This window comes from Spermophilus citellus (assembly GCF_964194105.1).
Source record: "Spermophilus citellus genome assembly, chromosome: 3".
NCBI classification, from domain to species: domain Eukaryota; kingdom Metazoa; phylum Chordata; class Mammalia; order Rodentia; family Sciuridae; genus Spermophilus; species Spermophilus citellus.
In genome coordinates this window covers 115071495-115093468 of record NC_138184.1, presented here as the reverse complement: position 1 = coordinate 115093468, position 21974 = coordinate 115071495, and the positions used below count along the sequence as shown (strand labels likewise).

General features: G+C 42.4%; 1 protein-coding gene across 1 annotated transcript in view; it reads left to right on the top strand.

The window, feature by feature from the left end:
- The window catches only part of PITPNB (phosphatidylinositol transfer protein beta), a 63433-nt gene that overhangs the window by 27645 nt on the left and 13814 nt on the right, over positions 1-21974 (top strand). The window contains exon 8 of the mRNA XM_081283799.1: positions 14537-14614. Coding sequence (XP_081139925.1) covers positions 14537-14614 — 78 coding nt within the window. The remainder of the gene's footprint in view (positions 1-14536; positions 14615-21974) is intronic.

Here is a 21974-nt window from a genome sequence, read left to right as displayed (position 1 = left end):
TCTTCAAATAAATGTATTGGTGATGGTTTGGAAGGCGGGGCGGGGTGGAGGCGGGGGACAACCTGAGGCTTGCTGCAGGGTGGGGATCTCTCAGAGTTCAGACTGTGGCACTGACACTTCTAGAGGGTTTTGTCCTAATTGAGTGATTTTTTTTTTCCTCCTTTCTGTTGAACTACTCTGGGGTTTCCGAGTGAGCTAATTTTTTAAAATCAACTTTTAAAGTGGTTGTGTTGTTTTATATTACTTGCTTTATAAACATGTGAACAGTTATTACATTAGAATTTTTGAGAGGGTAAATAGGCAAGTCCTATCAAAATTTAAATAACTTTAAAATAACTGGGGAGTAAAGAAACCAAGAATTGTTCAGAGTGAAGCTCCATGCAGCTCCACCTAGCGGAGCTTTCTGTGGTTGCAGGTGGATTTAACACAAACACAACCCCAACCATTTTAATTCAGAGTGACTGCTGATTACTTTTAGGGTTTGACTCTGCTAGGTTGTCAGGAGACTCCACATCGCTGGTGTTGTCGACTTGCTGTGTTTTGGTCGTCATTATGAACTGCTAACTTCATCATGTGCAGAAGAGATGTGATTTGACCCCTGGTGTAACTGAATACTTGGCTACATGGTTTGACATGTTTACATAATCAAAGAGTGACATTGTCACAATAACTCTAGGAACAAGGATTTGTTGTAAAAATCTGTCAGTATGACCCAGGTTCACAGAGTAGTTGCTACAGAAATCATATATATTTCAGTACATGGGTTGATAGGACTTTTTGTGGCTACCTTATGGGAAATGTGTATGCGACTATTGCTTTAGACACTGCTCTGTGTGACTTGCTAGAAGATAACATTTCCTGAAGAAACAAGTGAGAAGCCTGGGATTTCTGCTTAAATGTCTCAGTTTCTTTTGGCTCATTAGAATGTATCCACCATACAAAACCATTTTTCCTGTTTCAAGGGACAGGGGTGAAGGGTTATTAAGACGTTATATCTTCAAGAAGGAAGGGGCCTTCTGCCTGACTTACAGCAAGCATAGAGTTCACCAGGCTGCAGCAGAACACATGTCCTACCTGCAGTCCTGCCGGCCCCAGCCCTCGAACCTCCTCCCCCCATTTTAAGTCTAACCCAGGTGTCACTCCTTAATAGCCTTTTTCTGGGAATTGGGGGCTCCCTGGGGACCAGGACAGTAATACTTGTCAGTCCTGTGTTTCTGGGACACAGCAAGATGCTTGGTTCCTAGCATGGAGTGAGCCTGACAGTCAAGTTTTAGTGGATCAGAGAGAATTTGCAGAGTGTTTTCCTCTGTAGTGTTTTGTTTTTTTTTTTAAAAAGGCCTCAGCCCATGAGTTCAGGATAGCGATGTTCTCAGAACAGACAAAAACAAGGTGGGGGAGGCATTTTGGAGAAGCTGAAGTTTTTATTGTTCAAGTAGTAAATGAACAAAATGCTACTTTAGTTCTTTCTTTGCTCATTTTAGATGATGAAAAATACATGATGTGGGACTAGGGTTATGGCTCAGTAGTAGAACGCTTGCCTAGCACGTGTGAGGCCCTGGGTTCAATCCTCAGCACCACATAGAAAAATAAATAAAGTAAAGGTATTGTGTCCAACTACAACTAAAAAAATAAAAAAAAAATTTAAAAAAGGAAAAATACATGATGTGTCTTCTTTTCTAAAACTTCTGAATTGTTTCTAAGTGAACAAACACCTTTTTGGTCACATTAAAGAGGTTAGGTCTGTTGTGGTTAGTCAGGTGTCCAGCATAGAACACGAGAAGGCAAGTTTAAAGTTGTCGTCCTTATTGTTGTTTTTCCAGTTTCTAAAGTTGTCATTGATGATAACTGCAGGAAAAAGTTGAGGGTTCTTTACATGTCCTGATGAGATGCACATGCATATCTTCAACTCATTTCCAAAATGTACACAAAATGAGCCAGTTGACATCTGCTTCTGCTTTTTTTGAGGTATAAATTTGAATCTGGCCCCTTTTAATCATCCCCAGCACTTTGTCTAAGTAGCTTTCCATGATTTGTATACAAAAGTCACTTCCCAGGAGAGGAAGACTCTTTTAAAGTATAAGCTGAAGTGTACACACGATTAACATCAGAGAGACCTTCATTTTTGGAAGTAATTTGAAAGAAAATGAGCACTGTTTAAAAAAAGAGAGAGAGAAATTGGAACCATATTTTAAGGTATTTATGTGAAACCAAAAAGGATTGGTATTGGCCTTCCTCTGCAGTACATGTTATGTGACTTATGGGCTTTTTTTTTTTTTTTTTTTGGTAGTAGAAATAATGTTAATTCAAAATATTTAGATGTATTCTAAAAATGATGCATCTTAACATATGTTTTCTAGATATCAGTAAAAGACAAATATTAGTGACATAAAAGTATTGTTTGGAAGATGTAGCAGAAAAATATAGGTCAGTTCCATGTTGTAATATAGCAAACTAAAGAGAGCAGACTTGTTGCCCTCATTTGTCCTGCTTTAATTTGTGGTGAAATAGTTTTCCTTTATGAGGCATTTCAGAACCAAGAGTTACATTTTGGGGACCACAGTGATGTTAGATGGTTTTCCCAGAAATGAGGAGACACAAGTTAGAAACTCGTGTTCCATTTCATTTCTGGGTCACAGGAAAGGTGTGCAGGGTGCCCTGATTGATAGATTCCTGTACCGGGACTTCCCTACAGAGCTCCGAGGGGCCTCTTTTTTGGGGGTTACCCAGTAAGCTTGGCAGCTCTTAAGATAAGGCTCAGATTTCACCCAATTTCTTCCTTTTTGTATGCCCCCACGCAGGGATTGAACCCACGCTCGACCTTAAATACCACCATGCCCCTTGTCCTGACCTGAATCTAAGGATAATGACCTGGGCGGTCCTATTTGCCCTGGATCTCTCTCCTTTTTCCTGGTGCCTTTCTCCATTTGCCAGGGTTCTCCTTGGGGAAAGCAGGAAAGGCTGTGTGACAGTGCGGCTCAGGGCACCACAGCCCCTCTGCAGCCCTGGTACCCGCCCAGGTAGCTACCCTTCCCTTCCTGGGCCGTGGGCCTTGTCTGCTGAACTCTGGACTGCCCTGCCTCTGTCTCAGCACAAGAGCTTCTCGTGGGCAGCTCTGTGAGCACAAGCTCCTGTGGCAGAGCTGTAGGGTCACTCACTAGTCACTTCTTGGTTTGGTACCCTGGAGGACACAGGCCGTCCCTGCTGAGAGGGTGGGCTGTGGATAAAGCTCAGCTTCATTGCAGTACCTAGAATCACTTCTCCCTCAGCACCGCTGCCTCTTCTTTGCCTGGTTTTGTCTCCTTCGGAAAGCACTTGGCCAGTGTGCAGCGACCTGCTGTTGGCAAGCCCAGTCTCCTGCACTCCTTGGAAGTTAAGAAGTTTCCAGGGATCCTTGTGGCCAACTTCAGAGATTGTCAGAGTCCTTATGACCCAGATCAGACTAGAACACTTGTGGCCCTTTCGCTTCAAGGGTGGTCTGCCCTTGGGCAAGCATGTTAGAAATGCAAATTTGTTGCCCTCTCTCTGTTGATAATCTCTGGGGTAGGCCTTGCTCTGGTCTGTCCAGCTCTCCCAGTAATTCCTGCCCTTGCTCACCTTTGAGAAAGCTGTGTTTTGACTCACCATTAGTGATCAAGATCAGACAGCACGCAGACTTCTAGTAGGATTTGGAGGCCAAGGTCAAACAACATTCACCTCAACCTCTATTTGTACTGTTAAGAAATTTGTAGCCCAAGGAACAGCCTTGTATCCAGAGGGAGGAGACTCAGGGCTCCACCCAGGACTGCTGCCTTTTGCCTTTCTAGAGCATGGGATCCTGAGATTTTCCTTTCTGTTGCTGATTGAAACTGCTGCCTGTTTCCCCTGCATCTTCCCTAGTTCTCTGCTTTCCTCAGTGGTCTTGATCACTTCCTCCCTCCCCTGCTGAACTCTGGCATATTTTGATTTATGTGTGTGCAATAGAATAAAAAGCTTGGAGACCCAAAGATGTGTTTTGGCCTGGTTTCTTACAGAGAACACCACTCATACATTATTTCATTTGCTCTTCTAATAATTTATTGGAACTTAGTATTTGCTGTGTGGTGTTCGCGTAAATTTTTCCACATAAAGAAATAATCGTATCTAAGGAAAGTACAAGATACTTATCTGTGGATCAGCTTGAGTGTTTCCAAGTGTCCTGGAGATAGTTTGTTTCAACTGTTGTTTCTTTAGAAGATGGTGCTGGATGTTCCTTCACCAAAGGGCACAGCTGGCATGGACCAGTGCTGGACCCCAGGCTGCAGCCCAGTTATAGGGTTCAGGGGCTAATTAGAGCTGGGAAGTTTGGAGATTCGAATTTGCTAAATGAACAGCCCCCACACATTCTAATTGGATGTCAGAAAATCATGAGATTGTTGGGCTCTCTTATCAACTTAATAAGTTCTAGGATATTTTTTCTTTTTTCTTTTTTCTTTTCATTTTTTAAGGATTGTGATGTCAAGGATAATGAAGTGGTTTTGAAATTTTGTACTTTTTGGATTTCCCTACCATTCACCATTTGTTCTTTGGTTATTATCCATTCATTTGGTGAATTGTTTTAGTAGGCAGAACAACATTCCTTTTAGATGTGGCCAGGAATAAGCTTGAGTTTTCTTTTTTTTTTTAATTCATTGCCTTTGAAAATAAATTTATATGATTTGGTTTTATTTTAAATCATGAGTGTGAACTATTTTAAAAATAAACATACACACACACATACACATATATTTATATTGCTGTTTTGAGTATTACTCTAAGTGTTAACCTTGCTGATTGAAATCTGATGACACTTGGGTCAGTATATTTGGAGGCATCTAAGTTTTGGCAGCATCTTAAGCAGAGTTTGTTACTTGTGCTTTCAGAAGGGTTGGGAGGTTCTTTTTTTGGTTGTACATTCTGTTGGTGCCTAGGTGTTATATATTTGAGTAGATAATCTTAGTAAATACATATTTTACTGTACTGCCTTTTTTAAAGTGTTAATTTTAAAGACATGAAAAATCATACAATGTTTTGTTGTTGTTGTTGTTTGTTTGGGTACTGGGAATTGAACTCAGGGGCCCTCGACCACTGAGTCACATCCCCAGCCCTATTTTGTATTTAATTATATAGAGACAGTGTCTCACTAAGTTGCTTAGCGCTTCACAGTTGCTGAGGCTGGCTTTGAACTCGGGATCCTCCTGCCTCAGCCTCCCAAGCTGCTGGGATGACTGTGTGTGTGTGTGTGTGTGTGTGTTTTAAAGAGAGAGAATTTTTTTAATATTTATTTTTTAGTTTTCTGTGGACACAATATCTTTATTTTTATGTGGTGCTGAGGATCGAAACCAGCGCCCTGTGCATGCCAGGCGAGCGTGCTACTGCTTGAGCCACATCCCCAGCCCTGTTTTTTTTTTAAATAATCTGATTAACATTAAATTTTTTCTCTTCAAAATTAAAAAAAGTAATGAAATCTGACTGACAAAAGTTAAATATTTGATCAAACCATGTGAAATTGTTAATATTTGTTAGTTTTTGAGCTATAAAATGACACAGCCTTTGGTCGGTGAGAACTGAGATGGCCACCGTGGACCATAGCTCTACTTCATTCTCCCTTTTGGATGTTACATTTTTTCCAACTGTTGCTTCTTATTTCCTAAGAAGGGCTTTCTGCTTCTCAGAACTCTTCGGTGGCTACCCAGTCTTTAGATCTGAAAAGAGCTTTTGTTGATGAGAAGTTGGTGGCTGAGCTCCAGCAAGTCCTGTGATTGCCAAATGCTGCTTTGGTTAGTTCTCTCCAGCAGGAGCAGACACTTGATCTCAGTGGAGTGCTGCTTCCTTCTGCTGTTAAAATGAGCCTAGACATTCATTTCTGTCTTAAAAGTCAGTAACTTATCACTGATGTCTGTGGAGAACTCCAAAGGCTCCTTATTAATGCGTGCATAATGAAGAAGCGGGGAGCGGGAGCCAGCTCCTCCCTTGTGATGGATCTGTATAGTGGCCTCCTGAACGGAGGGAGAAAACAGCTTGTGCAGGTTTTGAAGCAGCAGTGATTTTGCTTATACTTAAAAAATTTGCACTTGTCACGTGTTCATGTCTTCCTGCCTTTGCTATGCTGCAAAACAAACCACTGTCCAGGTCTTTCTTGTGGTAAGTTACAGGAGGTCTCCCCCAATCTGCAGAGAAGATATAAATAAATGTAAGCATGGTTCCTATTATAAAGAAATGTGAAAATATTTTCCCACTTTATTCTGCTGCCTTACATGGTCAAGTTATTTCAGATCACTTCCAGTAGTGGACTTGGAGAACGCCAGGTGTATTTGAAGACACAGTTGGCTGGCAGCGCCCTCTTGTGGGAAAAGCACATATCGCTTATTTTAGGCTTGCTGAAATCCTAGCAAGGCTCTTTAACTCTGTTAAAAATTTGTGTACAGCATACTTTGCACAAAATGTCTTCTTACTAGAACCAATGTGAATGCTCATTCCTGATTTCTTCTACGTTTTAAGCAAAAAAAAAAAAAAGTGAGGAGGGAGTTGTGTGAAGTTGAATTTGCTCCAGTTCCCTGGGTGGGAATGAATTCCCTGGTGAGAACCAGAAAGTTGTTTTTGAGCAGCTAATGGCAGGTAGTTTTAAAGAACTTAGTGTGGACAGCTTCAAGGCAAGTTTTTAAAGTGTGTCCCTCATAGAAAGCCTCTTTTCATCTCACCTCTTTCTTAGAGGAGGCTCTCTAGGCTGAGAAGGAGCAGAGATCCCTTCAAGTACTGGAGTATAATCAAAGGATAAGTGTAAAACACTCTTGTGATGTAGTTTTGTGGTTGGCTTTGGTGTCAGATAGGGCAGCGACTGGGTCCCTGTTTCTGTGCTCTGCAAGGGTGGGCTCAGGCCAAGATGCTCACTTCCCTGCCCCCCTGCTCCGTGGTGGGGAGAGCTGACTGGGAGATGTGCTGCCTGGCTGTGGGTAAGTGCTCCAAAATAGTAGCAAGAATGATGCTCTTAATAGAGATTGTTCTTACTGTAAAGAAATGATACTTTTTTTTTCCCTAATAATTTTCCTATTTAATGTCTATTAAATTAGTGCTAATGATTGAAGTGTATCATGGGATTTAGGAGCTGAAGGTCAAGTTATAAACTAACATTTTACTGGAGAGGGTGCACTCAGATTTTTCAATAGGATATTTTTCCCCATTTTAGTTGTGGGAATTCAATGTAGTATGCTCAGTGATCTGCTATCATTTAAAAGAAAGCAGATACATCATTGTTAAAACTTTCCTAAACATGTCACTTGCATTTCAAGTATGTGCAATTTAATTTTAAAATAGATGATTGTTTGACAGACAAGCACATTTAATGGTATTGTCATGTTAATGTTAAAACTCTTTTCATTGGTGTCTAGAATTTTAAATTTTATACTCATTTTTACACCATAATTAAGAATAAACATATAGTAAGTATAATGTTACAATAATAAATATATTGCATATTTGTACATGAAATATACCCAAACCCAGCTCCCCTGAGGGAAGGATGGAGGAGGGGCCCCGCAGGCTACTAATTGCTGAGGGCCCCTTACCAGCCCAGGACTGTCCAGGAACCCCCTCTTCTCACTTCCCAGTGCTCATTCCTGTCTAATTCTATAGCACAATATTTGGTTTTCCTTGCTGTGTTGTGCATTTTCCTGTGATTTTTTTTTTTTTTAGGTCCGAAATTCTGACCACCTTTTCTATTAATTTGTAATCTTCCAAAGGCTTTTGAGGTGTGCCTTCATAAACAGCAGTGTTGGTGACCTCTGATTGTGGAAAAGATGAGATCAGAAGGCAGGAAGATAGTGCTGTACCCATCAGAGTGACCACAGGTAGCAGGGAGCTCCTTGGAGGTTCCCTGTGGATGCCTCGTAGATGCCAGGATCATGCCTGTCCACCAGGAGTCTTTGGGAGAGTCTCTATGTGATCAGAAGATTACAGAAGTGTTCTGTCTGAGGTGCAGATTTGATTGCAGTTCTCAGTACAGTTGTTTAAAAATGCAGCTTGTAGAACTCGTTGGTGGAAAGCCAGGACGGATTAATGAGAGGGCTGAACTGTAGAATATTTTTTAATGCAGTTTTGTTCCTCTGAGGTACATTCAGTAACAGAAACTAGGCCAACAAGTTATTGACAATTAGTGGTCCTTTGGGAATCTGCTTTAATGAATAGATAAGAATGATTTGTAATTAGCATAATAATTATATGCAAATGAATGCTTCTGAATTGCTCTAAAACACTTCTGAACTGTTTAAACAGCCCTCCTGAGATCTTGTTACTCTATTAATTTGTGTAGCAGATCTTTTTTTCATAGATCATGCAAAGATAAACTTCAGCCCAGCCCCTGTCCGAGTGATTATGAATTCCAAGGTGGTAGGACCTGAATTAATGAGATTTACTTATACTATATTAATGGTACTCTGTGGGAACCTGAAAGGGTGAGGAGTCACTGGGGAGATGTAATTAAAAATAGAAAAGAAAGCTGCTTATTGGAAAATAACTGTTGAAATCAGTTTCTTAAACAAGTTAGTAAATGTTATTTCTCTTTACACCTCTGTTATTTGCTATTACAACATTTAATGCAAATATTTTTTAAATGGGCTTACCCTCTGGGGGCTGGCTTGAATTCCATCAGCTTCAGTTATGCATTTTGCACTTGGTCCATGATGATAGGATCCAGAAACTTTTTGTTTTTTTAAGTACAACTACACTTTTTAAAAATGCAGAGCAGTGCTACTAAATTATGTTTGTTATTTATTTTCATATTTCTTTCAGCTCTTTCTTCAATCCTGGGCTTTTTGTTTTAGGATGTGATTAGAGGAAGTAAGCCTTGCTAAGTCGGCAGCAGTACCCATTCATTTTTAACTTAGAGATTATCTTCGAGCTATTTGAATAGACACCTAATTAATCATCTTGTACTAAAGGAAAGTATTTTGCACCAGTCTGCAAGACCCTAATAACCCTCTCAAGTTTTTATTTTGACTTTGCAAAATCCCCCCTTCCCAGGGCAGGCGGGGCGGGGCGTGGGAGTGATGTGGCGGGCAGGCCTTGATCCTTAGAAATGAGCAGAGGTTGGGTGTCCGGGAGTGGCTGGTCTTGCTGACTTGCCTGCTCTTTCCTTAGTGTGCACTTAGCCTCACCTGTGGGAACCCAGGCCTGGTTCTTTAATCAGTGTCTGGTGTCTGGAGCACATCTTGATTTTTCCACAAACTGTCAAGAAACTCCTACCAGCATGCTCCTCATCTCCTACTCACTTTCCCATTCATAATGATGAGTTCAACCTGGGCTGAAGGACATACTTAGGCTGGATTGCACAGATTTTGTATTTGGATTTTGGGGGACAGCCACTGTGCTAAAAGATTCATAAACTAATATTCTTTGTCTTCAAAATGAATCAGGTTTCTATTGAGAATTTCTGTTGAGAACTGGAGTGAGTAACAGATGTACACCCGAGAGGTAGCACAACTTTTGTATTCCAGTGACAGAAAACAAGTTATTTATGAGAATTTAATGAATGTATTCTGTGGCTCCAGCATGAAGACTCAGTAATCCATTTACTTGCCAGATTATATTTTATTTTGTTCTCCAAAGGGCTTCTTGACTTTGACTCGCTTTCATTTTTGCTTAAATAAGAGTTTTCAATTAAATAGAGTTGTATTAACACTAATCCCAATCTACCTTATGCTGATACCACTGGATTTTCATGTTGTTCAGACACTGTTATTGGTGGAGCAAGTAGTGTCTAGGGACATTATACCTAACTTGATAATGATGGTTTTACTAAGCCCTTATCCTGGCCAGGCCTCTGGGCATTATACAGATAATTAAAATTGGATCTTCAAAAATTTGAAACACAATGCACCTTAGCAATAATATTTTTCTACTTTTAAACATGATTTTAAAAGCCATTTTTAAAATGCATTTCCTTGGCCTGGTGAATTTGCTTTCTTTTTTTTCCCAAGGATTACAGAGAGTGCATAGCAAATTCAGCCTTGAGAATACCCAGGAGCTGAAGACTCAAGTAGGCTACAGCTGTCTTCACCCACAGTATTCTAAAAGAACTAATGAGATGAGAAGTCTGCAGCTGGTGGCAAGCACAATAAACTATGAGCCAAGGGCTTCTCTTCATCAGAGCCTCCCCTTTCCCCATGGGATCCCAAAGGAGACAGAATACTAACAAAGCCAGCAGGCTGTCTCATTCCACACTATTGCTCATTTGCAGCTATAATTGGTAGCTGAGGTTGCATTCTGTATACTGAAACTGTCATACATGAAGGAATATATTTGTTCATTGTGATATGGATATAAATCGGCCAGTTTTCAAATACAGAAAGACCAAACCAGATACTCAACAATAAAATTGTAGCAGAGAAGATACTGTTCAAAAAAATTAAATGTTTATTGTAGGTATGCAAAACCGAGGTTATTAAAACTGCATCTGCTACTAGCTTTTTAATATCTTGCTACTTAATTCAACTGATTAAACATTTACACATTCAAACCAACATTAAAAAGCACAAAAAATTCCTAGGTTTTGACAAGATGCATTATTCTCAACTGTCAAGGTTAAAGTGCTATTGTTAATAATTGGGTTTCTTTGCATTTTCAGTATGATATCTTTAATGTTTGCTGTTTTGCATTCAAGAGGAAAAGGCAGAGAGGGGAAACTTGGTCTCCGGTATTCATGTGTATGGATCTCCCTCGTAAGAAAGTCCACCTGGGCATCTCTGGTGCCACGGCTTCGTGGTGCTCTTGAAGTGATCTGATGAGGCAAGAGTTTGTTGGCAGCTTCTGCCATCATCCTCTACTGTGGTGTGCCAGAACGAGCCCCAGACGAGGCTGGGAAGGTTGGATGTGGAGTCCTGAGGGAGGGGACCCGGCCACCTCCTCTTGGACAGTGGTTTCCTCATCTAGAAAATGAGGGGCTTTGGGTACTTGAGGTTCAGTTCACCTCCATGATTGTGTGAATCCATAGGAGAAAAGTGTCTCCCTGATCACCCAGCACTGATAACGAAGCTTCAGAAATGGACTTTTGGGAACAGTGTACGAGGTCCAAAGCAGAGAAGTTTTGAATCTTTGTTACACTTTCTGTAGTCAGTTAGTCTATGTCAGATTTGAATGGAGACTTCCTGAAGCTGTCAGCCTTGAATGGGACTGGCGTTGCGAGGAGGAGCACGCAGTGGAGGTTCGTCTCACCCATTCAGTGTACCAAACCTTCCCTGGGCTCATAGCCCTACCCAGGTCCATCTCTGGGGAGACTTGCCCCTTGATTAATTTACTTGTACATGACAATGGTTTATGCTGACCGCAATTTAGGCCAAGTTGTCTTTTCTTAAATTAGTTGTTTCTTGGTTTGTGGATTACTGCCCTTGTCATATGCTGCCATTGCTGTTATTCCTTTAGCCCTAGCAGTAATTATGTATGCTGTATTTTGTGGATATATTTTATCTTTCTCTTGAAGTGTGCAGTTTTAAAATTCATAGTGATTCTGTACTCTGAATATCAGTTCTACAGTCCCACCTCCTCCCCCCTCATATTTTAATAAATCCAAAATCAGAAGTTGTCTTCCAGTTACGGCATGTTTTATTGGCTGAGTGTTTTTCTTCCTAATGGTACATAAAATAATGGCGCATCCTGTAACTGATGGCCTCTCGGATGCAGGAAATGTATGGTATTGACTGTTCCACTCCTTCAGGCTCCCTAGTTGCTCAGGTTTTGTAAAATAAAACCACCAGTGTCATGAGTGTTGTGTGCCATGACACTCCCCAGTCAATAGGCAAAAAACGGGAAGAGGATTTTTCCCTCAGGTGAGATAAACTGGCAAACATTGGCCAGGCTTTGGAACATTATACTGATGATTAAAATTTAACCCTCAGGATGGGCTGGGGCTCAGTGGCAGAGCACTTGCCTGGCCTGTGTGAGGCCTGGGTTTGACCCTTATCACCACTTAAAAATAAATAAAGGTGTTGTGTCTGTCTACAACTAAACACACACACACATATATATAAAACACTTTTTATAAAAAAAAATTAATCATCAAAATATTTTAGTTATAACAGTAAGATTTTTCTATTTTTAAATGTTTTAAAATTCATTTTAAAAATGGGTTCCTTGCCTATTTCATTTGGTTCCAATTCTGCCTATAATTCGCTGTGCTTTCTGTGGCAGTTCCATGTGCTTCCTGGGGTTTGGCTGTTTTGTTTGTTTTGTTTCGTTTGTGTCTCTGTTTCTTCCAACTGGCCTGACTCTCTAGGAGTCGGGGACCTGTTGGTTGGGCCTCCTCCTCTGAACCCTTGGACTCTCCCTGACAGCATCCTGTGTGTGCCCCTCTGCGTGGAGCTCTTCAGTAGATAGGCTTTGATTGAGGGAAATGATGCTGAAAGTGATTATTTAATATGATGTTAATTTTTAATTTGGGGGGAAAAAGCAAGCCTGATTGAGGGTTTTAATTAAATTTAAACTTAATTTAATTATTATGACCTAAAAGAAAAGTTTTTTTTTTTAATTTACTTTATTTCACTACGTGATTGTTGCAGATTTTATGCCAGAATTTTTTCTGCAGAGATGTGGGATGTGACCATTAATGTGAATTTTTAAAGAAAACATTGTGCCAGTATCACCTAAAAGTCCTTTCTGCCTTAGTAGCAAGATCAGATGCATTCATGCACTGGCAGCGGTGCTGTGCGCTATACAGGCAGACTTGTCCCTGTCAGCAGGGGACTTATTTCTCATGGTGAATCAGGCGCAAGACCACCTGTACAACTGAATCTTCATCACAAGTGAAGTTTTGAGGGTGCAGTTCTCAGTTGGAATTTAAGGATCCCTACTGCTGGCAGTAATATCGCTTTGCACTGAGCCCAGGCTTACCAAGTGACTTCAGTTGCCCAACTCCTCCTAGGCAGCTCCTCTCAGTGTGTTGTTGCTACGTCATGGCGGCTGACCTCATGCCCATAGCTGTGCCACATGGCATGTTTTTACAGCCTTAAAAGTTGGTGTCACCAGCTAAGTTTGCTTGTTCAACATTTTTAGCCCATTGTGGGGCCTTTTTGTAGCTCTGGACAACCTTGAGACAGGCTTCAAGTTCAAGGTCACATATTTACCCAATTATCTTTCTTTCAAGTTTTATTTTCTCCCTGACCCTCACATTTTTTTTCTTTGCATAATTTATTTATAACTTTCTCCCTACAAATTAACATGCTATATCGCTTACTGAGTAGCGATTGAGTTTTGAATGGCAGCTTCTCAACATGTTTTCTTTGATTTGTGAAGGTTGGTATTAGATCTTTGTTCATGTCCAGGGTCTGCTTTGTGCTGGAGCTGCCCTCATCTCCCAGACAGTGGTTTAGGTAGGGTATCCTGCCTGACTTGTCTGGACATGTTCCCCACAGTTGGTGGTCCCTTCGCAAATGCTGCAAAAAAAAAAAAAAAACCAGGAAAGGAGACTCCCCACCCGTACACTTCCTCTCTCTGCAATATGTTAAACTTACCTCTGACCTTATAACTTGCTGGGGATTGAACCCCCGGGTGCTTTACCACTGAGTCATTTCTCCAGCCGTTTTTTAAATTTTGAGACAGAGCCTTGCTAAGTTACTGAGGCTGGCCTTAAACTTGAAATCCTCCTGCCTTAGCCTCCTGAGTTGCTGGCCTGATAGGCATGCACCACTGCGCATGGCTACAGCTTGTTTATTTTTGGCACTTCACAAATAATTTTTTATTTCTATCCTTAGAGTATGTATATGTGTGTAATGATAAGAACTTTTATAAAGCAGATAGGTAAGAAAAGATTTACTCCTTTTATTTTCTCCATTCTGTCAGGAATAGGGGATTAAGGCCAATGAAATTTACATGCACTAGAACCTTGAACAAAGTCTAGAGTTTAGCGCCCTTCCTCTGTGGCATGATATAGCTATGTCAGTCCCATGACACCTGACCTTTACTGTCTTTGACAGAGGCTGACAGGAATGTAGTCCTTCTTCCTTGAGGAACCCAGATCTGTGCCTCCTACAGCTCTCTGAAAACAGCCTCTTTGGAGAGGTTGACCAAGAACTGGAGCTATCCAGAGCAGACCTCACCACAGGAGAGATAGGGGGACGCGGTCAGTACTTCTGATCTGTGTCACAGGGGACGCTCTCTGGGCATCAGGAGTCCAGGACAGCCATCTGCAGGTGTTGTTGAAGATGAGGTGGTGTGTTTTATTTCTTGAATGTGATTACCTGTGTATCAAAATGCTGAGACTGTTGAAAAGTGTTGGCAGATTCGTTCTCAGATAGCTGTCTGGTAACCAGTCATGGTGGATTGCTGATCAGGACTTTTATTACTTGTTATTTTGTAGCCATGTTGCCTAAGATAAAAGTTTAAAGCAAAGAGAATAAACTGCGAACTTAATTGCATGCAGGAGTATTTTACTACTTGCGTGCAAAAGCATAGGAAGTTGAATGAGTTTTGGTAGCTTCAAAGAGGGCTGTTCTGGTAAGGTTAAAGGGTTTTTTCTGGTTTTCTTTTCAGCCTCTGATTCTGTTTTTCTTTACAGGACTATAAAACTGATGAAGACCCAGCATTATTCCAGTCAGTCAAGACCAAGAGAGGTCCTCTGGGACCCAACTGGAAGGTACTGGAGGCTGACCTTTCTGACAGGCAGAGTCTTGGCAACAGAGCACTTGACAGGTCCTGAGTCTTGGAAAGCTGGGGACATTTAAGTGAAAAATAGAAATGGCACAAAAATTGTTTTATTTGTGATAAGGACTTAGGACCAGTTGCAGTTGGCCAGCAAGTCTGTGCTGCATTAACAAACAGAGCAGAGCTGGACTGTCACTTTCAGTATAATGCTATTCTGATAACTCTTAAAAGAGACAAGTGATTTAGTCTTTGGGGGCTGTAGCGTTCTCTTTTGAGACTTGAAACAGTACAAAAATCCATGTTAAATGAAGGCTTATGGTTTAAGTTTAGTTTTAGTAAAAATTGAACAGGTTTGTTTCATCCAAGCTCATGTTCCTGCCCTTTGAATAGTTACATTTTTGGAAAGCAGGACTCCAGAGAGCACTTCTTGTGGCAAGTAGTTGTTTTTGGATAAAGGGGGCACCCTTACTGTCCTCATGGAAGTGAGACACAGTGGCCAGGTGGTGATTTGAATTGCTGTGGAAGCATAACGCACTCGAAAGCTCTCCACTCAACGAAATGACAGAGACCAAGCGTTGACAGCAAGTTATTGCAGCTAATTTGACAGGAGAAGAAGAGCTGAAGGACCTGAGCCTGCCCTGAGCAGACTTTCCACCCACAGGGTTGACTTGGTCACCAGTCTGTACACAGTGCCCCTGGTCCAGGGCATCGGTAAAGGGCGTCTAGGTGCTGGTTGTTGCTTATAGGGAGGGGATTATTCTGACACCCCCACCGATAACTCAGATAACTCATGGAGCAGTTCTCCATCAGTGTCAAGAGTGTTTTGTGGACCGTCTGGTGCATCAGCCAAAAGGAGGAATGAGTTCTGACTTGGTTTACAAGAAATGACTCGTGGTTGATTTCATATTCGAGTTTGTCCTCTGGGCAGAGTTCAGTTCAGGATTCTCCCAGCTTAATGACCATGGCTGGAAACAGAGTGTGCTCTTTGTCACTTACAAATTAAAGAGCCGACTCAGCGTGCGTGATCTAAGTTCACTCTGGTGGATCTGCAGATTGTTCCCACCCTTTCCAGGCTTCTGCTCCAGGCCCCGGGCTCCTTCTGAGCGGAGGAGCAGGCCCGCCAGTGGCTTTTCTGAGGCCGCCTTCGCTGTGCCGGGCGTCCTGCTCCAGCGGGTACTGACTACAGCTGGTGCTGCTGCTGCAGAACATAGAGGAGCGTGAGTTGAGGCTTGGAGGGGAACTAAGTTCTGAATCTTCTTCAGATTGTCAGTGTTTCAGGTGTAGATTTTAAAAGGCGATGCTGCTTGCCGAGGTGGGTTTAGCACTCTTGGTTTCAGATTTTTCCTGTGGGAACTCCTAATTATATAACAGGTCACAGACGTATTGGATGCTGGGACTTTTACCTGACTGTTGACTTTTAAGAACTTAGAATATACGCATTGATTAACATTGCTTTGTCTTTTGATATTAATGATTATTTAAATTTTTGGAATAGGTTGGGTCTTTAGAAATAATATGAGTTTAACCCTGGTGAATGATGACAGTTGAAGCATGCTATACTTCCTAAATAAAAGGAGGGATCAGGAAGACATACATGTAGCTATGGGAGGAAGGAAGAGGAAATCCTGTTCTGGACCCGAGGCACAGGGTTGTGAGTGCCGGGCGCTGGGTCTGCAGCCCTTCAGAAGGCCTGTGGGCTGCCCCATCTGCGCGCTCAGCAGAAGGTTGCACCTTACCAGTCCACATTCCAAGGAGAATTCAAGGCCAGGAGTGGATCTCCAATCTCTGGTAGTGTTTTTGTTTTGCGGGGGCAGGTGATGGAACCTCGTGCCTCACACATGCTTGGCAGGCACCCCGCTACCGAACTACGTCCCAGCCCCTGTGATCTCAAAAAACTTTTCCTGTGTATTCCATGCTGGTGTTCCCTCTCAGTTTTGCAGTGTTTACTGCCTGTCTGCACTAGACTGGATAAAGGGAGAGGCATCCTTGGTGGGCACTCAACAAGGTCACATTTAATCTTCACGACTTTCCTCTGGGGCAAGTACAGCTGCTTCATTTTACACATGAGGATGTGGCCAGAGAAACAGGAGTTGTAGAAGCAGCAGCATAATGTCACCTAATTCTGTGCTAGTCTTACGTGTATAAGGTGTGGAGTCGCAGCAGAATCTCACTCTTAATCCAGTGGCCCCCAGATCACCAGTCCCGTGCACCATCACCACCCCCAGCGTGCTTTTGTGCCATGACAATTGTGTGGCTCTGTGAATGCCTGGTATTTGTCAGAATTTCATGATTCTTACACCAGTGGTGCATTTCCCATGATCAGGGGATCTGTAAGTGACACGAGCACTAATGGAGATGAATTAAAAACACTAAATCTGTACAAGTTATGGCTTAAATAACTTAACCCTGAGAGAAAACCTTTGCAAGCTACTCTTCTGACAGCAGATTAATATCTAGAGAATATAAAGAACTCAAAAAAAAAAAAAACAACACAAAAATAAGACAAATAAGTGGGCAAATGAGCTAAACAGACACTTTTCTAAATGCAAATGGCCAGCACATTCAACATCTTTAGCAATTAGGGAAATGCAAATCAAAACCACCCTGAGATTTCTTCTCACTCTAGTCTGAGTGGCAGCCATCAAGAATACAAATAATAACAAATGCTGGAGACGAGGTGGAGAAAAGGGGCACTGTTTCACTGTTGGTGGGACTGTCAATTAGTACAGCCGCTGTGGAAGTCAGCGTGGAGGCTCCTCAAAAGACCAGGGATGGAAACGCCATATGACCCAGCTATGCCACTCCTTGGTGTTTAGCCCAAAGGGTTAAAGTCACCATGCTGTAGCAGCACGTGTGTACCCGCGGTTACAACAATTCACAGTAGCCAACCTGTGGAACCAGCCTAGGTGCCTCTCAGCAGATGAATGGATGAAGAAAATGCATATATCCACAATGATGTTTTATTCAGCCATAATGATAATGAGATCGTGTCATTTGCAGGAAAATGGATGGAACTTGAGAACATGATGTTAGGGGAAATAAACCAAATTCAGAGTCAAGGGTCATGTGTTTTCTCTCATATGTGGAAGCTAGAATGGAAAAAGGAAAAGAAAGGGGTGTGGGGTGAAAACTGAAGGGAGGTCAGGCGAGGAGAGGAGAGGGGCTGGGACGGGAGGGGGATGGTAAGGGGGTGCAGGAGAGTCTGAGTCCTGTTACGTTGTGTGCACGTGTGACTGTGTGACAGATCTGCAACCATGTTGTACCGATTTTTTAATGGGGGAAAAATAACCTTTCATCTGATTTCCACATCTCAAAAATGAGGCTCTTAGTCCCTTAGAAGGTTACTGTGAGGAGTGATGGAGCAGTGAGCAAGTTCCCTGCGCAGAGGATGCGCACAGTGAACCTTGCCTCTTGTCATTGTCTTGCTTTTGTCTTTGAAAATAAAGAGACTGTTCCACCTTCGTCATCTCTTGGAGTGGGTGACGTCTGTAAATCTGACGTGGGTCACATCTGTAAATCTGACGTGGGTCTTGCTGGTCCCTGTCTGCTGCCTCAAGTTCCCTCGGTGGAGTATCTGGGGTTGCCAAACATGTTCCGGGTAGCCTGTCCGTCACCCTGTGCCTCTATGCTCAGTGAGGGCTGGGTGTGGCTCAGGCACAGGGCAGAGGGTCTCCCAGTGGAGAGCTTCCCTGACCAGGAGAAGATTTTTGTATTTTCCACCTTTGTTAAGTGCACTTTTTAAAAAAAAAAAAAAAAAACTATGATATGATACAGCAGCTTTTGTTTTTTAAAACTACAGACCCAGAGATGCAGACCTTAGTTGCACATTCATTTTTCCCTCTGAAGAACAAATTTTTGAAATTCTGAGCACATGAATTCTATTTTGTTCCTTAGGGTTCAACGCTTGATGAGTGACCGTGCATAGTAATGGGAGAGCGACGTGTAACCTGATGGAAGTTTTTGCTTCAAGGCAGAATTGTGTGTTTCTGATGGATGTGAATGTCTTGCTTCTCCACAGCACCGTGTGTGTGTGTGTGTGTGTGTGTGTGTGTGTGTGTGTGTGTACATACACATGTACATGCTTCTGCTGCACCTTTCTGGGGCTTTGCATATTGTGACAGTGACATGACTACCTATTTGGATGGTTTATCAAAAATGTTTCATATGTGGATTCCTTTAGCTTTTCAGCTCACTGCCTCTGATCTGGGTGAGGAGTTGTCATCTGAACAAATTGAAATACTAACCTTTGAAGATTATGGTGTCATCCTTATCCTGTGGCATGGCTTCATTTCTTTCTTCATTTAAGCCAGCCATGAAGACTTAAGCTCCTGTGTCTACATATGTACAAAAGTTAATCATCAGGCCTCTAAAGGTCTTTGTAGGAGGCTTTGCTGAAGCGTCTGCCCCTTCGAGTGCTCAGCGTGTCTTGGGAGTCTCACTGAACATTGAAGGATGAGAGCAAAGGTCAACTAAGAAGTTGATCCAGAAATTACGGTGGCTGGGACATTCTCTTCCTGTGTGCGCTCTTTTTAATCATAAAGGCGTGTGCTCTCTGTCTTCGTTGTTCACCTTAGTCTGAGACAGAGCTCCAGCCGCTGGAGCGTGGCCTTTCGGCCTCCCGTTCTGTTTACCTGCTTAGTCACATTTCCGATTGTTTTAGAAGAGCAGTAGTGGCCATTCTGGACCCACTGTAGCAGAGAAGAGCCGCCATTTTTGTGGCAGAGATACAGAGGTGCTAGTTTGTTCTCTTGGTGTCAAGGTTCCTCTCTCTCCCTGTCCTCCATCTGTGAGGAGGTGGCAGTAGCCTTGGTCACCAGTAGCCTAAGGTGAAGAGAATGTAGCCTAGGGAGAGAAGAAGAGAAAGGGGCCCTGAGCAAGGCGTTATCGCCCAGCTATGGAAGTCCTCTTCCTGCTGTGACTGGCAGGAAAGAGACCAGAAACTGGTGGCTCCTGGGCAGTGTCCTCTTCTTGGTGGCCACCCTAGTAGGAAAGACTGATGGTGCGCTCATGTCTCAGAACAGGATGTCTGTGAGGGTTGGGAAAGACGTGAAGGTGCTTGAAAATCTCTTCCCACCTGTGATCTTAGGTTTGAAACCCTTGGTGGGGGACCCAGAGAGGCTCCATGGTTAGTTTCTGGTTAGGCCATGTTTTAGACAAAGTGTAATCATTTGGACCTACAGTCACGGCTGGGTTTCTTTGTTTCACATGCTGTTTGATATTTGTTTTTGAGTTCCAGGGTTGGCGACTTGTTTATTTTGGTTAAATTTTTTAAATACGTTTAGTACTTTTTAAGTATTGTGTTAACTTCCTCGCAGGGTACCAAAACAAGCCGTGCCCGGTCTCCAAGAATCCAAGTGCCTGAGAGACATGATTAGTTGTAGCTTATCTTGGCCACTTAATGTCCCTGTTTCTTGGCGGAGCTGAGTGCAGAAACCAGGCTTGGATGCGGGCTGAGGGACTTGCCCCTGGGGGCCTCTTGCAGATCCTCTTCCTGATACTGTCGAGAACACAAGTCTTCTTCATGAGTTTCATTTGAATGTGAACTTGTGGTTTCACTTGTACATGTGTCTCTTCCACAGTGAATGAACACAAACATGCAGCACATGTCATAGTCCTGGTAACTAAAATAGATTGAACCACACAAAAATTAAGGTTGGAAGCCCGGTGTAGTGGTGCGTGACTGAAAACCTTGCCACTCAGGAGGCTGACAAAAGAGCATCACAAGTTTGAGACCAGCCTCTACAAGGCCTTAAGTGACCTAGCGAGACCCTGTCTAAAAATAAAAAATAAGAATGGCTGGGGATGTGGCTCAGTGGTAGAGAGTTCTTGGGTTCAATCCCCAGTATGGGAGGGGGTGTGGTAGGGGTAAATCTAGAAAAATGTGATTGATTATCCTTTCCCAGGCCAGAAGCTTTTCTATCTGAATTTCATTTTGCCTGTTTTTGTAAAATGATTGTGACCTACCATTAGTTTAACTTTTTGAACCTTTGTCACATTTTACTTCTGCATTCATTCATTCATTTTAGTTGTCCGTGGACCTTTATTTTGTGTATTTATTTATTTATATGCAGCGCTGAGGATCAAACCCAGTGCTTCACCCATGCTAGGCAGGGGCTCTGCCATTGAGCCCCAGCCCTATTTCTGTTTTTTAACATGCCCCATTTACCCAAGCAGATGGGACTCTCTGGCCTCTGACCCCCGAAAGGTCTCATGGATGACCTTCTCGTGGCACTTGATGTGTCCCGCATCAAGTGGTGATTGGTTCGTGCTGTCTAACTTTTCCCACCTCCTCTTTCTCAAATGTTAGACCATAGCCTTTGTATCTTCCTTATCTCATACGTGGCAGTGGCCAGTACAGAGCTGTGCTCGTAGAAGGTGCTTAGTAAGTGCTTGCTAGATTCATGTTAACTGTCTTACATCAAATAAAAGTCAATTAAAGGTCGGATTCGCCGTGTACTTAGAAAAATGTAAATATTTAACATGGATCTGTCCAGAAGGCCACCAAAAAATAAACAGCTATCTGAATAAAGTTGAGAGAATGGCTGAGTTGGAAAATTGGGGTTTCACTTGAAATTTCAGTGCACATACTTTACATGTATTCTGTGACCTCTTGTTGATGTTTACTGACGCACGCACTGGCACCTGCCCTGGCAGTGTGTCTCTTGGGACTTTCTTAATGAACTCTAGAAGGAAACTTGACATTACAGAGTGAGCTGCCAGAATCGAACATTCGGATTACCTGGAATCGAACAATCACACTATGAAGGGAGTGTAGACCTCTTAGAAGCTCTTGTGTCTTTGTGACATACTAGTTGGTTAAGTGGACCACATACTGGTCCATGTTTACCCCAACACATTTTTTTTAAAAACTATTTATTTAGTTTTTAGTTGTAGTTGGGCACAATAACTTCATTTTATTTATTTATTTTTATGTGGTGCTGAGGACTGAACCCAGGGCCTCACACGCGCTAGGCAAGTGCTCTACCTCTGAGCCACAACCCCAGCCCTACCCCAACACATTTTTAAAGCAGAATAAGTATATGTAAAGTCGACAGGTCTCACGAGACTGCAAAAGGACTGTGTTTTTAAAAACCTAGTTTCCAGAATACCTTTTTTTTTTTTTAATCTTTTTACATTTGTATATTTTTGTCACTGATTCAAGAAACTAGTTCTCATGGACAGCGTGGGCCGATTGCTCCCCATCCCATTTGCATGCCGCGTGTGTGTTTGGTTACACTGTGTGGTTCCAGCCATGTTCCTCCCCGTAGGCCTCATCCACATACCTTAGGGTAACCTAATAGTCCTCGTTAAATTAAAAACATGATTTGAGTTTGTGAGCTTTATTTATAGTT